This window comes from Gossypium hirsutum, chromosome D04 (assembly GCF_007990345.1).
Source record: "Gossypium hirsutum isolate 1008001.06 chromosome D04, Gossypium_hirsutum_v2.1, whole genome shotgun sequence".
NCBI lineage: Eukaryota > Viridiplantae > Streptophyta > Magnoliopsida > Malvales > Malvaceae > Gossypium > Gossypium hirsutum.
The window spans coordinates 50,589,726-50,605,091 of NC_053440.1; the positions used below are offsets into that span (position 1 = coordinate 50,589,726).

The 15,366-nt window shown below is 34.2% G+C and overlaps 2 protein-coding genes across 2 annotated transcripts; one reads left to right on the forward strand and one right to left on the reverse strand.

The window, feature by feature from the left end:
* Positions 1-1,167: 1,167 nt before the first annotated feature.
* On the forward strand, positions 1,168-3,132 carry LOC121215915 (two-component response regulator ARR5). Its single transcript, XM_041090786.1, has 5 exons — positions 1,168-1,247; positions 1,325-2,070; positions 2,171-2,256; positions 2,354-2,502; positions 2,598-3,132. Exons 2-5 carry the CDS (start codon positions 1,908-1,910, stop codon positions 2,908-2,910), a joined length of 711 nt encoding a protein of 236 aa, XP_040946720.1. The 5' UTR covers positions 1,168-1,247; positions 1,325-1,907; the 3' UTR covers positions 2,911-3,132.
* A 1,966-nt stretch (positions 3,133-5,098) lies between these two features.
* Positions 5,099-12,248, reverse strand: LOC107899006 (tetratricopeptide repeat protein 5). Its single transcript, XM_041091433.1, has 13 exons — positions 12,113-12,248; positions 11,076-11,203; positions 10,866-10,976; positions 10,700-10,757; positions 9,472-9,561; positions 8,458-8,552; positions 8,210-8,263; positions 7,450-7,587; positions 6,874-6,931; positions 6,629-6,743; positions 5,734-5,803; positions 5,537-5,608; positions 5,099-5,373 (listed from the first exon to the last, which is right to left on the reverse strand). The coding sequence occupies exons 1-13, from the start codon at positions 12,246-12,248 to the stop codon at positions 5,257-5,259; spliced, it is 1,242 nt and encodes a 413-aa protein (XP_040947367.1). The 3' UTR covers positions 5,099-5,256.
* Positions 12,249-15,366: the final 3,118 nt, after the last annotated feature.

Here is a 15,366-nt window from a genome sequence, read left to right on the forward strand (position 1 = left end):
ATGAAGTCTAATTTTCAACCAAGTATCTCGCCAGACCTAGTTTACGAGTCAAGTCTTGATGACCCTTGAAGCAACTCGCATCAATCTTAGATCAAAGTCTAGACGATCCTTGAATCAAAGTAGAGAAGAATGGAAAAAGTTTTTCTTTGTAATAATTTCTTTTAGATATTATAACTTCTTTTCAATATTTATAAATAAATTTAACTCCAGATTTTCCTAATCAATATTTAACTCGAAATTTATATCATTTTCTATTAATGAAGCTTGGTGAACTAATAAATAATATGAGTTTATTTAATTTAAAAAAAGTAGATTGACTTGTTTTAAACAAAAGATAATAATTTAAGATTTTTTAATATATTAATAAACCTTAAAAAAGAGGTTGAATGGAAGCTTAAATAATTGTGAAAAGAAAATAAAACTTGAATGAATAAAAAGTAAAGTAGAAAAGGCAAATCGTGAGAAGAAAAAATGGGGAGGAAAAGGAAAGGCGGGGTAAGAGTTAAGGATCGGATCGGATCGGATCCGATGATTGTTGATTTCAAGGCAAGGTTAAGGCGATCTCCAAGATTTGATATGCAGTTTTCAAAACTTAAAAGAACAGTCCAAAAGATTAGAAAAAGCTTTGTTGGTCCCCCCCCCCCCACCCCCAGATTTGTTTTCGACTCCCCCAAATCTCTCCCTTCTCTCTCTCTTGTCGTTTTGGCTACCTTTTCAACTCCATTTCTGCGTTTTTAATATTCCCTAAATCCCTTTGATCACCTCTATTTCATGTCCTTATCCTCTCATTCTTCTTTTCAATTCCTAATTTCTATTCCCTAACTAATTCCCTCTTTTCATTCTTACTTCTTTACTCAATTTGGGTATATTCACCCATGTCACTGAATTTTTTAGAGAAGTTAATATATACCAGCTCTATAGCATGTTGTGGGTAAATCATATATTTATACAAGGTATACAGGCATTAAATAAGCGGTTTAAAATAATATTTATTATTTTTAATAATTAAAGGGTAGAAGAAGACATAAAGCTTGAATGGTAGAAGAAGAGGTGATGAAGGCATAAACCAAAGTTGATTAATGGTGAATTAAGAGAATCACAGTAAATCATGGACAGTAGCACGTGTATTTAAATAAATACACAAGAATTTATAGACCAAAAAAGGGAGAACACTAGGTGGGGTGGTACCTGCGAAAAACAAGCAACGAGGAAGTTAGAATTTTTATTTAAATTATTAAAAAGAAAAGGTAATTATTAATTTTGAAAATATAGGATGTTTTTGTTTTTGTTTTTGTTAATAAAAATCTGTGTTCACCCTTCCTAGAAATAGTAAAGATGCTGTTTGTCCAATTCCATCCGTCTTTTCAAAGCCGGTTGAAGAGGGAGAAAAGAAACATATTTTTAAGCTGTTGTTATTTATGCCGCCGGTTCGGGAGATGTGTCGGATTTGACGGCGCCTTCCTCCATTGACCTCCGGTCAGTTTCCCTGCTCGATTCCGACCATTCACTGGCACGTCCCTCAATAATAATTTTTTTTGACCAATTTATCTTATCTGTCACCACGATATTTAAACGAAATAATGGAAAGAGGGAAGTGAAAAGGGACAGGGGCCAGGGGGCAGGGCATCGAAGTGGATTTTCGAATCCCAGCGACTATTAACCCTCTCTCCTTTTGCATTAAAATATTAGATTGCGGGGATTTCTTAGTGTGAGAAAGATTTGATTTGAGAGAGAAATTTTATATTTTAATATCCATTTTTCTTTTAAAAAACATTACACCGTATAAAATGCCAGACCATTGAACCAGGGGTGGAAACCTTGTTTTATTACAGCCCACCTCTTCCTTCTCTCCCTTTTTCCTTTTTTGCATTACAGAAATCTCCCTCTTTCATTCTGTTGTCTCTGAGATGGCCCGGAACGGTGGCGTTGCTTGGATGAGGACGACGGAGAAGATAGACGGCTACGATCTTTCTACTTCTGATACTGAAGAAGTTCATGTTCTTGCCGTTGATGATAGCCTCGTTGATCGGAAAGTCATTGAACGCTTGCTCAGAATTTCCTCTTGTAAAGGTTTGTTCATCCAGATTCCCTTCTTTTTCTTCAACTCTTTTTTTTTAATTAATTAGTTTGGATTTGAATTGAATGGGGGTTTGGTTTTGGATTTGTGCAGTGACGGCAGTGGATAGCGGGAGGAGAGCTTTGCAATACCTGGGATTAGATGAGGAGATTCAAAAGAAAGAAACGAATGGTTTTGATGTGAGTACTAATAATAATTGCAATTTCATCACAAAATTTCCCGGATATTGATTTTTCTGAGCTCATTCGTTAGCCTTTTTTTTATTGTGATTTTCAGGGTCTGAAGGTTGATCTGATTATCACCGATTATTGTATGCCTGGAATGACCGGCTACGAATTGCTCAAAAAAGTGAAGGAATCTTCAGCTTTTAGAGAAATCCCAGTTGTAATCATGTCATCTGAGAACGTTATAGCTCGAATCGACAGGTATTGTTTTTTTAAGCAACTTTTATGGCCTTGAATCATTGAAAAAAGTTGGGTTCAAAAAAATAATAATGGATCTTGAAATTGTTGATAAACAGATGCTTAGAGGAAGGAGCAGAGGATTTTATAGTGAAACCAGTGAAATTGTCAGATGTAAAACGCATAATAGATTACACGACCACAGAGTTAAGAGAGGGAGAACAAAGAGAAGGAGCAAGAGCAAAAAGAAGAGGAATCAACAAAAGAAAGCAAAGAGAAGGAGATGACGATCTGTCATCATCCCCACCGTCCACTTTATCATCATCAACATCATCATCACCATCATCCTCGATTCAATCAGCAACAGCACCATCGTCTCCTTCAACACTGGATTCTCCCACCAGACGACTGAAAATGACAAGCTCTGAATAGAGCAGCATATTTTACTACTAATAAAAAAGATTTCAACTTTTAGAAAACTAGACCAAACCCCTCCCTGCAATTCTCCCGTTAATAATTTTTGACGGTTTTTGTTGCGCTTTGCAAATCAATCAAAGCTCGCTTTCTCTTCTTTCTAAGTTTTTGTACTTTCTGTTAATTATATTTATATAATGTAACAAAATGGGATTCCAATTACTAACTCAGATTAAATTATATTTGTTCTTCTTTTTTTACATAGATTTGAGGCCAATTTCTGTTGGGTTGGGATTTTGGAATGGATGAATCTGATTAATTTATTTAATATTTGTTATCTATTTTATGATCTAAATCTCTTGGGGGATTTCTTATTTTTCATTAGATGAAATATGGTAGGTAAAAAAGAAGAATCAACTGACAAGTGTGAAACATTAGTGGCAAAAGATTTACAAGTCTGGGTTGACGTCAAGTTGACCTTTTTTTTTATAATTTTAATTTTAAGGTAACTAATATATTTTAATATTTTAAATATAATTTTAAAGTGAAAAGACTACATTGACAAATTTGATAAACCTTTAAGGGCCATTGTCGTATTATCCCATTTATAGTTTGAGAAAGTTCAATGCATCACATTTGTGCCAAAAGCGCCGTATGAATCAAATTTATGTTAAAATATCACTTCTGTAATGCCTTTCTACATAAAACGTCCCTCATCCTGTAGGTAATCTTTTACCTATTTTGCTAAATAGTATTACATTTAATCTAATTCATTATTTATTTTTTTGGGTATTTGATATAATATGAAAAAAGAAACCCCAAATCTCTTGAGACCTAAAATGAAGAAAATAAAAATAAAAATGAGAAGAAATGATAGGAGAGGGAATATTAGGAGGGGAGTAATAATAATAGGGGGGGGGGGAGGTGTTGGAAAAGGGGAAGGAGATGTTCCCTGAAGAGGGGACTAGGTGGGAACTACCTCTCTAAGATTATGTATTTATTTTGAGAGGAAAATGCAGAGAGCTTTTTCAAGCGAATAGAAATGGGGATGGCTATCCAAGGCCAAGGGGGGAGACTCACTTCCCTACCACTATCACTATTGGGGCATAGCTGCTGATACTGGATAGATCTTTGGACCCTACATTTTGGCTGTCAGACTTTGATTGTTCATATACTCCTCCAACACCTTTACCCATCACCCAAATTCCACTGCCCTTGCCCCTGCCCCTCTCTCCAGTTTTTTATTATTATTATTATTATTATTATTATCTTTTAATACCCAACTTTTGTTTTCCACCTTTTGCAAGGCTTTAAACTAAATTAAAATTAGATTAGTCATAAAGAGTATAAGAATTGACATCTTCCTCCATGATTTTTTTTTTATTTTCTTGATAATGGGAGGGTATAGGGATTTGACTTTATACCATTAAACCTCATTTAAATTATGATTTAGTTGTTGTTGTTGTAGTTAAACTATGTTGAGGTATTACAAGGACAAAAAGAAACAAGGAAGGAAGAAAGAAAGAAAGAAAAGATGTAAAATCCTAAGAGAGGAGAGGCAGAGCATGACCGAACAAATCAATGTCTGAGGGGCGGGGAGGGTCGGAATGTTGAGTTTACAGATTTTCATAAAGGGCCCAAAACAAGACAACTGCTCCAGCCTGCCAGCCCGCTGGCCTTGCCTTGTCTTGTCTTCTTTCCCTTTTACTTGCCAGCTGGCTATACCTCTCAACTTTTTATTCCTTGCCCTTTTTCTTTTCTTTTATTGTTTTTCCCTTTCAGATTTTTTTTAAGAGATATTCCCTCATCCGTTAGTAGTTCAATCTTACTTACCAATATTGTATCGAAATTTTCGTCCTTGAGTTTTAACATTAAATTTCAATTTAACATAAAGCATCAAAAAATTAAATCTTGATTTCTTTGGAAATCTTTTGGATAATGCTAATTCTCCATCAATTTAAAAAACGACACACATTTTAAAAAAATGCACAAATATGCCAATTTCTATAATGAATGCACGAATATGTAATTTCTTGATTATAATTATAATACATACCACACAAAGAAACTATTAAAAGTATATATACTGCAACATTAATGTACATCATTTGACGGAATAGTTGTGCAGCTGAAATGACATTTTTGTGCCAAGAGAAAAAGGCATTGAAAATTATGAACGAACGTGACAATCATAATCGAAACCATATGACAGACAATAAATCTCTCTCATTTCCTTGTTTATCAGCTGATCTATTTACACAAAAGTATTAAGGTAGGACAAATGAGAAAAATGTAGGAAAAAGTTAAAAAAAGAATGACTGTAAACAATAGGCACACATAAATCGTTAAAACTCCACACAACATTTATGGTTTATGTTGAGCATAAATAGATGTGCGAATGGCCTGATGTGGGGGAAGAGCTTTGCCATTCACAAGCACTTGCTCCAAGAAATCCACGCGAATTGACTTGAATTGGTAACACTGCAATCATTTCACTCATCAAATTACTCAGATTGCAAATTATATATAGTTTTAATGAGAACCATAACAACACAGATTTCATGAACAGGTCATCAATGCAGCATGTTCATACTTTGAGCTCCTCCTCCCCACCAAAAAAAGAGTAAAATCTAGGAGAAAATACCTTTCCTTTCCAAGAAAAGTCAATGTTACGGAAATGGGGTTCCAACAATGTTAGTTGATCTCCTTCTTTAATCTGTGACCAGAAGGTTTAATTGATTCATATATACAGCTCTGAATGACTGATAATTAGAACCATATTTCAAAAGAATGAGAAAAAGTAGTCTTGAGGTGATGTAAACACTGAAGCAGAATACTTACCGTGTCATTGCGTATACCATATACTGATAGCACAAAGCAACTTTGATCAGAATCGCACACCAAAAAGTAACTGCTAAACCAAAATAAATTTAGCTCATATTTTGCTTGACTACTCATCAGGAAGAGGAATCGAGAGGAAAATCTAACTTATAAATAAAAGCAAAGAATGGTGCATCGAAATTACAAGGCATTAAAGGTACTCGAGGAGACAGGTGCCTACTTTAATCCACTCTACCTGGGCAGTAGGTTGGGTGGGAAATCCCCCTCAGAATTACTGAAAGGAAAATAGCCTGATATTGGTTCAAATCCAATTCAGGTGATCCTATTCAGAATTGTATACTCGGGAGTTTCATAGAACAATATAGTCCACAGTATCAAATGCAATCCTATATCATCTTTCAACCCACAAAATCAAATTTGATCCTATATTTTATTTCACAGCAATGCACTCTCATTCAGTCGAAAGAATTTTTTCCTTCACATAATAATGGCATATAACTTGGTTAAAACAAGGTAGACTCCACCAAATTCTGCTGGTTGGCAATTAGCATTTTAATCTCAAGAAGCAGAACTAACATTTTATATAGATCCCACTTGGAACTTACTTTTAGCCCCTAAGAAACCCCAATAGCAATTAAGTTTGCCGCAATATTGCAGACTAGCAAGTTGCTTGCGAAAGTCCATTTAACGATTTAGAAAAATTGACCATATGGCACAAATTTTGAGTATCTAACAACGCAAATGATCTTTAAATTTGCTTACATCCATAACATCTTGAGATTATGGCTCCGAAGGACAAGTCATACAAGTTATATATGCTAACATAGGATAACTTTATAAGCACTGAAAAAGGAAACTAAATAGAACAAATGGGGGATCCAAGTAGATCTCTTACAGGGGGGTGATGTTCTCATGCTTAACAAACAATAGCACTTTTCCCAGTACAGCAACTGCTTTATTTAGACCTTCTGACAGCGCATCTAGAGTTGCCCTTTTATATGAGGAATTCACTAACACAAGAAGATGCAAATAAAAGGTACTCAGTGTATTCCGAAAATTGATAAGAATTTTAGCACATAGCTCACTTGAACTTTATATAAACCAATGACTAAAACACAGTAGAAGGATCGGGTTGCTTACAATTAACAGCACCAATGGTGGATGCTAAAGAAGCAAGTCTTTTAGACTTAGAATGTCCCTGTACAAACCTATCTATCAAATTTTCAGTGGAAAATGATATTACACAACCACCACACAACAGTAATCAATAACAGTAAGGAAAAGCAAGTATTCTCCCATACTGTGATAGCCAAATCACTGAAAGTGTCTGAAACTATACTTTGTCACTAGCAGTTCCACAAAACAAGTTTGCATTAACCACACTTCTGTTTCAAAAGCAATCCATGAACGCATGTAGCATTATCAATGTGAAAGTGAAGAAAAATCAACAAATTTGAAATAGATGTTCACAAGATCATTAAGAAGAGACAACAATAGAACCAAAGACAAATGAGTCAAAATCATTGGTTTGAAAATACATATTTAAAAAAGAAACAAATCTGTGTAAGCTGGTCTGAATATGGGGAGTTATTTCTCCAAAGAGAAAGATTATTGAAAATAAATCACCAAGATAAGGGCCATTGCATAAGATAACTGATTCGGCATTTATCCATGGCCATTCTATTGGCTTCTCAGAGAGGAAAAAGAAAACATTACCCTCAGCAAAATCTCTAGTTTGTTGAGGAGATTGACCATCTTTTCAACCTCTTCAGAAGCATTGAGACTAGGATCCTTTAAGGCAGCAGCTTCAAAGCCAGCAAGTGCCCTATCATAATTCTCTAGAGATTTGTTTACCTGAACGTAGAAAGTCCATAAAAAACCATAGCAGAAATGACATGCAGCACATCCTATCATGTGGAGAAGAAAACCCTTTATTCGACCAGTTTACAGCATAAGATAACTTTATTAAGGTGAGGCATGCATTTCATCTGACAAGAGAGTAATTTTTTCAGCCTATCAGTCTTTGAAACTGAAAAGGGAGCCATATGCCAATGTAGTAGTCATTTTTCATAAACAGAGATCAGGCACCCATTATCTAAAAGCTATTTCTCAGCAAGATTTTCATTCGAAACACACTCAGATTATGTTTGATAACAAGGATTTGAACAAAAGGATTTGAAATTCAGAATTAATGTAAATTGTGCCGTAAAACATATGTAAGTATAACTTTCATGAATCGTTTTTAAGTTTACAGATTTGCTAGAAGCATTACTAGTTAATTTAAAATCCATAAGGTATCTGTGAATTTAAAATTCATCTTTAAATACCTTTTAAATATATAGCAATATTAAATCTTAACTAATTTGTGCATATGTGGTCATTTCATTATATAGCAAATGAAATTCAAATTCACTCTCAGAATCATCTTTCCAGACATAGGATCAAAGAAAAAGGTGGATGGATGTAGTAAACTCACAGTTGCACAATTAAAATACAGGTCCGGATTTGACTTCATTCTTTCATCTTTTTCCTGGAACATGCAATCAATAATTAAACCACATCCCAAACATGAATACATTGTAACATAATTGCATAAATATTGTAAGTAGAAATATATGAACCGATTAAGAAAAAGAAAAAACCATTATTGTTGGTACACTGACTATCATATGATAAGACTATATAGTTGAAAATTGCAGTGAAGTTCTCAAGCCACCAACTTACAGCATTTTGGTACGCTTTTAAGGACTGAAGAAGTTTGCTATGATCCCAAGTTCCGGTAACAAAAAAACTTGTCAGGCAAGCATTTCCCATATTATCTGTCAGAGAAAAATGATTCCATGATCAGCGTTCACAGTTTGCATGGTTAAAACTTAAAAGGCTTCTAAAATAATTAAAAGCAAAGGCAATAATGGCATCTTCTAACAACATGCACATATAATGAAAAATGAAAACACATGTTTTGAAGTCAATTACTGAATTCGGGATTTTTTTTTTTTTGGGGGGGGGGGACTAAAATGCTCAACTCAAAATAGTTCAGAGACCAAACATAGAATAGAACTTTAAATGTTTTTGTGTTCGATAGGAGTTGTACACTAATCATAATAAAAGTTAGGCAACAATATCAGGTTATGGTATTCTACCAAATTCAGAGCTCCAAATGTACATTTTAATCTTTTTTTTCCTGGTGCAATTCAATGGCGTCATACTTTCACTTTTGGTGCAATCTCAACATTTTAAAGTTAAGAATACAGTTATTTAAAGTAAAAATGTTTTACAAGTTGCAACGTTTATTAAATGTCACCAAAAATTATAAAAAACAAACTTTTGTTTGTTTCTTTCCATTTCCCTTTTGATATTTCAGGGAAAACATTAGGAAAAGAACTCATCCTCTCAAATTGCAGAGTTCAATTACATTTTACCACAAACTAATAATGCTTTGTTAACAAATAATAGCATCAGAAAATAAATTCTTTTGACACAATATTCTTTTTCATCCCTACGTGACAGGAAATGTACCAAAAAAAAGCTTAAATTAACATTGCACCCAAAAAACAAAGTAGTAAATTTGTATGTCCAATCTAATACAAATGGTAAATTTGACCATTACCCTAATTAAAATATAAAACTAACTGAAGGTACAGACTTTTGTCATACTCTGCTTCAGACTCATATTTAAGGCTGAAGAAAATTGGTTACGTAAAGTTTAAAGCATGATACAGGTTTGAAGAATCTTACACCAAGAATTTCCATCCTTGACATCCAAAGTTATGGCTTCCCTGGCATGTTGAATGCTTTCCTCAACCATTTCTGCCTGATTATCCGCACCTACAGAAGACAGAAAACCTTTGTAAGAAACAATGAAGCATCTTTGTTTATGATAAGACCAGAAAAAAAGCCCAAATAAGAGCAACCATATTGCTTGATAGTTGATAATATAGTTTTCCAAGTCATTTTTTAATTTCTTTTGCACGAGGGGAAACCCTCAAGGTAGTTATGAATACTCAACTACCTAAAAACAGCCACTTAGAGTAAAATAAAGGCACTTTAAAATGCATTAATTTAATGTAACAATAGTTAAGCATATTTATATTATTTCTGGCCTTCGATATTTTTCATCCAAATTCAAAGAATTTTGACATTTAAAATTTTCTGTAACCAAACAAGATAATTTTATTTTAAAATTTTAGAAATTCTCTTTAATGAGATCCCTCCTCGAGCTCAAGCTTCCAAAGCACTATAAGTGAATTGATCTTCATACCACTTTAGGCCACCAACAATGTACAGAGGGAGTGCACACCAAGCACTAAAAATGAGGACATATCATGACCTAAAAGCATCAACAATTTGATAGGTATCTTATTTTAAACTGCCATTAACAAAAGAAAAATGTAGCTGCCCCTCAGTCAAAGTAGAATAATAACTGCTTCCATTGAAATCCAGCATTTTATGGGTTTAGTAGTAAAGCAAGGATCCAATAGAAATTGCCAAATGTGCCAGCAGCAAGTTACCCTGCCTTAAGGAAGCGATGTCTTTTAGACATGGATAAGGAATCAAAAACAGCTAAGACATACAGAAGATCAAGAAACCCGTTGGCTTATACCAATATCAAGCATGCCAATTTGTTCATCAGCTCAAACAAGTTGGTTCCATATAAATCAAAAGAAATTCTTTAATACATTTGTGATTAATTTCTCAGTAAACATAAACTCATTTTTGAAAGAGAAATTCTGCTGTGTTTTGCCTGATTTCTCAGGATCAGATTCTCAACTTCCACAACCCACCTAGCTAAGCATTCCAACAACACTTTAAAAAATTACTGATTGACTACTGCTAATCCCCAAAAGGCTGATTTTAAGTTCAAAAACAGATAAGTTGGCTTCTGAACTCCACAAGTATCCAGAAACAATGCACAAGAGAATAACCAGAAGTGACTGAGAAGAAAAAAAGGAATAAAATCCCTTGCCTTGAGCCATTCTTCTTTCCAGCATTGATAATTGGCAAAGTATCTTCTTATTCGGGCCCTGTATGATACAGAATCAATACATACAATTAATTGATATGAACTATAAAGAAAGCATAATAACTAAAAACACACACTTAAAAGTAAAAACTCCAATGTGGATTCTAACCTTGCTTAGTGCAAGATTAAAGCAGTTCTTTGCTGAAGTCAAATCTCCCTTCTTCCAAATGCAGTTACCCAAACAAAGCCAAGCATCTCCAAGAGAAGGATTCAGTTTAACCTGGAGAAGAAAAAATATTAGATAAAAAGCATAAGCCTTATTCAGAGCCAAGCATTATAGCAAGCCATAAAAACAAGAGAACACTCTGTTCCTGCTTACTGCTTTTGAAAGATGATCCTCTGCTTCCTTCCTATAGTCAGGCACTACATCTAATATCTTCCCTCGTAGATACTCATATGCTGCACGCCGTGCAGGTAATTTTCTTTGTTCTGTAGTAAAGATGTTTACTTAAATGTTTTAATGAGCCAAAAAGATTGATATAAACATAAGGCTAAAAAAGAAAATATGAGAATTTCTGGTCCCATTTCTGTTTGTAATTCAATGGTGCTGTTGCACATCAGCAGATTATATCCAACATGATAAAATATATATAAGAACACCAATCTAACAGAAATATATAGGTTGAAGTACGAATTCACTCCCTTCACCATTTTAATTTGACCATTTAGACTCTCTCAGTCAATATTAACGAATTTAATCCTTACACTATCATTAAAAGTTACTTTAAAGACAATCGAGAAAAACTCTACTGTTAATTTGGATAATGCAGCATTTCGGTCATGGCGTGGCATGACATAATGGTTAATCATCTATATCGATTTATATATATACATGTACACTTCTATAAAATCCTATAACAAGTTTCATGATAGTTTGATGTCGCGAGTCAAAGTAACAAAAAAAAATTATAAGAGCGCAAGTATTAAACTCAATAAAAATTGGAGCACAAGCACCAAGTAAAACATCCAGTTAAAATAGTTTAGAGTTAGTAGAAGTGCCAAATTCTGACATTTTAGACCGAAACATTTGTATAAATTTCTAGTAATAGCATTTAAGTCTTCACAGTGTTCTCAAGAATAAGCTTCAAATCCGCATTCAATGCAGAGTTGTTGTAATCGCAGAGGGATGGCAGCGACAAATTAATAAGCAACAAATTTGATAGCATAAATAAAAAGTAGAACCCAAACCATTTGGTTGAAGCAAGAAAAAAAAATGACAGTATGATTAGGGAAATACCAGCAGAATGGAATCGAGGAGATTGAGAGCGAGATCGGATTCGTGTTGCAGTTTAGAGGTTTATCATCGGCGTTTTGAGGGAAAAAAGTGTCTCTAATCTCGTACAAATCATCAGCTACTTTGTGGCTTTTGCCCATACATCCTTTTCTTCTGCTGCCATGTTACTTCGCCGGCAAAGGGAAAGGGAGGAAATTGGCAAAATGAAAACAAAGCCCGAACCCCTCTAATTCCAGCCTGGGCTCCAAACAGTTTCATTTCTGATTAAGCCTCGTGCAGGACTCATCAATTCTCTAGTGATTCGCTCCAAAACGGCACCGGCTAAGCTCGATGAAAACAATCCGTTTATTTTCGTACTCCATTTTAACTTTACCCTGGGTGGTTTGAGCTCAATTTAATTGGGTTTTCAAAAACTAATCTGGACAAGTTTGTCCTTTACTCATATTAATTATAATTTTTTGGTTGAAATAGAAGGAAAGCTAACTACTTAGCATATGTAGGCCTAGAATCAGTGCCTAACAAAGTAACGAGCACAGTTGTTGGAGCTGTATGAACCTGCAATCCTCGATCCTAGTGTCATGGGGCTAGATTGAACTGCGGCTCGTGACACTAGGATCTTGTAAGAATTGTCAATGTATGTGTAGCAATGTTAGACTCTCTATAAATGTGAGTAACATGGACTGTCCAATTCCTATGTTGAATTTCCTTGACGCACGAGGTCAACGCGTAGTTCCCATAACTGTCATCTTCATTGGTACAAGCGTGGACAACTACTTTGCTATCACTTTCGAGAAGAACATGGTTGGCACCTTTGGACCAAAGTAGCTGCAAACCATCAAAAATCGTCCACAATTCCGTCACAACCGCAATACAACTGTCGATGTTCCTTCCATAGCCTATAACCCATTTACCATGCTGATCTCTAACCACCTCCACTGCTGAAGCAAGATTCAAATTGGACCAACAACTATCATCGATATTTAGCTTGACCCAATTCACTAGTGGAGCTTGCCATCTGTTTTGACAAGTCCTACCATTTGGAATTGGAACTTCCCCTTCACTGATATTTAAAGTCCAAAACCAACAGGTTCTCAGAAAAGAAAGAGTTCAAGATGCAGCCCATTAAAAATCAATGATTCATTTGCTTCCATAGTCTCCAAATAACCATTCCAAAGAGCGTTGGCCAGTAGGCATTGTGAAAATGAAAGTCGAAACCGTTTTGTAAATTCATACAGATCCATTAAGAGAGAGATGTATGAAAAACGAAGATGGTACCTGAGAGGAAAGAACCTATAGCCACACCCTCCAAGCTTATTGATAGTTCCGTAGGATATGCAGAACATTTTCCTCAATCGTAACACAAACACAACATGATGGATCATCCGTGAAACCATGCTTCCGTCTTTCCTCATTTGTAAGTAATTTGCCTTTAAGAACCAGCCATAGGAACTGCTTGATTCGTTGGGGACCTTAAAAATCCCAAACCGTAGTCCATATATGACACCTTATATCCGACCCAGTTAGAGGATCTGAATAAATGTCACATTCAAATGCGGAAACAACTTATTTTACTATTTCACTTTATTGGATGGTAGTGTAGTGGTAAAAAAATTTAATTTCAGCAGCATGTCTGCTTATTTTAAGTAATAACCCCTAGAAATTTAAATGTAAATATATCATATTCAATATCTCCCAATCATAACCATGATATTCCTAAACATACCGGCAAACTAAGCATATACATTAAAACATTTAATTAACTAATAATATTATGGTTTAGCAACCAGAAGTTATTTTTTATGTCACAATACATATTTATAGCAGACGCTTTACTAAAAACAAGTACATGCAACTTGAAACAAAACAAAATACGAACTTTGTGAGCCCTAGGATTGTCGTTAGATGTTGATGACTCTGAGTACAAATCTCAAATACACTTAGCTGCTATGAAAAAGACCATTTGGTGAGTATTAATTTCAAATGGTATTACTATACTTACTCAATATAGCATGAAATTTAAATAATTGGACTCAGTTGATTATTTCTTCTTTAGATCAATTCAAGTATGTTTCATTTCAAAGTTTATCCAAAACATTAATATACCCATGTATCCCAACAAACAGTGCGATATTGTTAACTAACCAATCCTATTTTACAAACTTATTAACACTTTTTGCTAACGACATATGCAACTTATTAGATTTTGTCTCATTTTGTCATATTAATTACATTCCAAATTTATATAACATTTTTTGTTTATTGATTTCGCTATACTACTATTCAATCCTTTATACTTTTTCCGTGCCCTATAATCATACTTTCCATCTATAATTTTTGCCCAATCCTATTTACGTATACCATATAAGTTTTAGGCATCCGACATAAACAATTTGCGCCTTGCGTTCATCGGCTCAGCCAAAGTAGTAATTGTGAAAGCCACAGTTGGGACGTTCGAAGGAAAATGTGCCTAGATCTCATTGACTTATAGTCAAAGAAAATTATTATTACTTATTTGCTCGATTCTATAACTCAATAATTATTCTCAACTTTGCCCAACAATTACTACAACAACCCATAGTCTAATTTCATTCTCAGTTCAGTTTCCATTCTATTGATCTCAAGAAAAACTCTTCTGTTGAATGTCATTTCATATAAAATATGGCATGATTTGTCTCATGTTCAAGCCAAATGCGCAACTTTACTAAATTATACTATTTCAAATTTTTATACAATTTAACTCTTTATCACAATAACCAATCTCAATATTGTATTTCTAGTCAAACACTCATGCGCAACTTCCTTCGTTTGCAAAATTTACCTAACAATGAAATTAAAAGGAAAAATAAATAATAAGTTGAGTTATGGTGATACTTAATTTTCTTCGTTTAACCAATGAGACATTAGGTGTCAACCTATTTTAATGTTGGGCGCAATATTTGCTTTGGATTTATCTGATGAGGCACTGGGTGCCAAACTGATGTGTTGGTTGGATTTGTGTATCCGTCTAAGTTTGAATCGTATTAATAGGGAAAGTAAATGGTAAACTTGCATTATTGAATTGAAATGGCAAATGATGTTGAAGTGGAAATGCTATTGAAATAGCAAATAGCATGAAATGAATATGTATTATAAGTCAAAAGAGAAATGGAAATGTATGAATTGAGTTTGCCATGTAATGTTATTAGTAAAATGTTTAAGATAAAGTAATGTTTGTATGATATTTTCACATTTGACTTGATTCTAGCATAGCATTATTTAGTTTTTAGTTGAGCATGTAAATGTATTTGTATTTTGCTAAAAATGTTTGATATAGAAATGCAACTGAGTTATACTCAGCATACATTTTAACTTGCTGTGCAGGTTAGGTACTTTTTTG

What these genes read in the sequence shown, in the direction of transcription:
- LOC121215915 (XM_041090786.1), top strand. Translation starts at nt 1,908, where the DNA reads ATGGCCCGGAACGGTGGCGTTGCTTGGATGAGGACGACGGAGAAGATA. An exon ending in CAGAATTTCCTCTTGTAAAG is followed by an intron (nt 2,071 to 2,170) that starts GTTTGTTCATCC and finishes GGATTTGTGCAG; the next exon opens with TGACGGCAGTGGATAGCGGG. An exon ending in GTTATAGCTCGAATCGACAG is followed by an intron (nt 2,503 to 2,597) that starts GTATTGTTTTTT and finishes GTTGATAAACAG; the next exon opens with ATGCTTAGAGGAAGGAGCAG.
- LOC107899006 (XM_041091433.1), bottom strand. Translation starts at nt 12,248, where the DNA reads ATGAAACTGTTTGGAGCCCAGGCTGGAATTAGAGGGGTTCGGGCTTTG. An exon ending in AGGATCATCTTTCAAAAGCA is followed by an intron (nt 10,977 to 11,075) that starts GTAAGCAGGAAC and finishes TTTCTTCTCCAG; the next exon opens with GTTAAACTGAATCCTTCTCT. An exon ending in GGAAAGAAGAATGGCTCAAG is followed by an intron (nt 9,562 to 10,699) that starts GCAAGGGATTTT and finishes TGTCTTCTGTAG; the next exon opens with GTGCGGATAATCAGGCAGAA.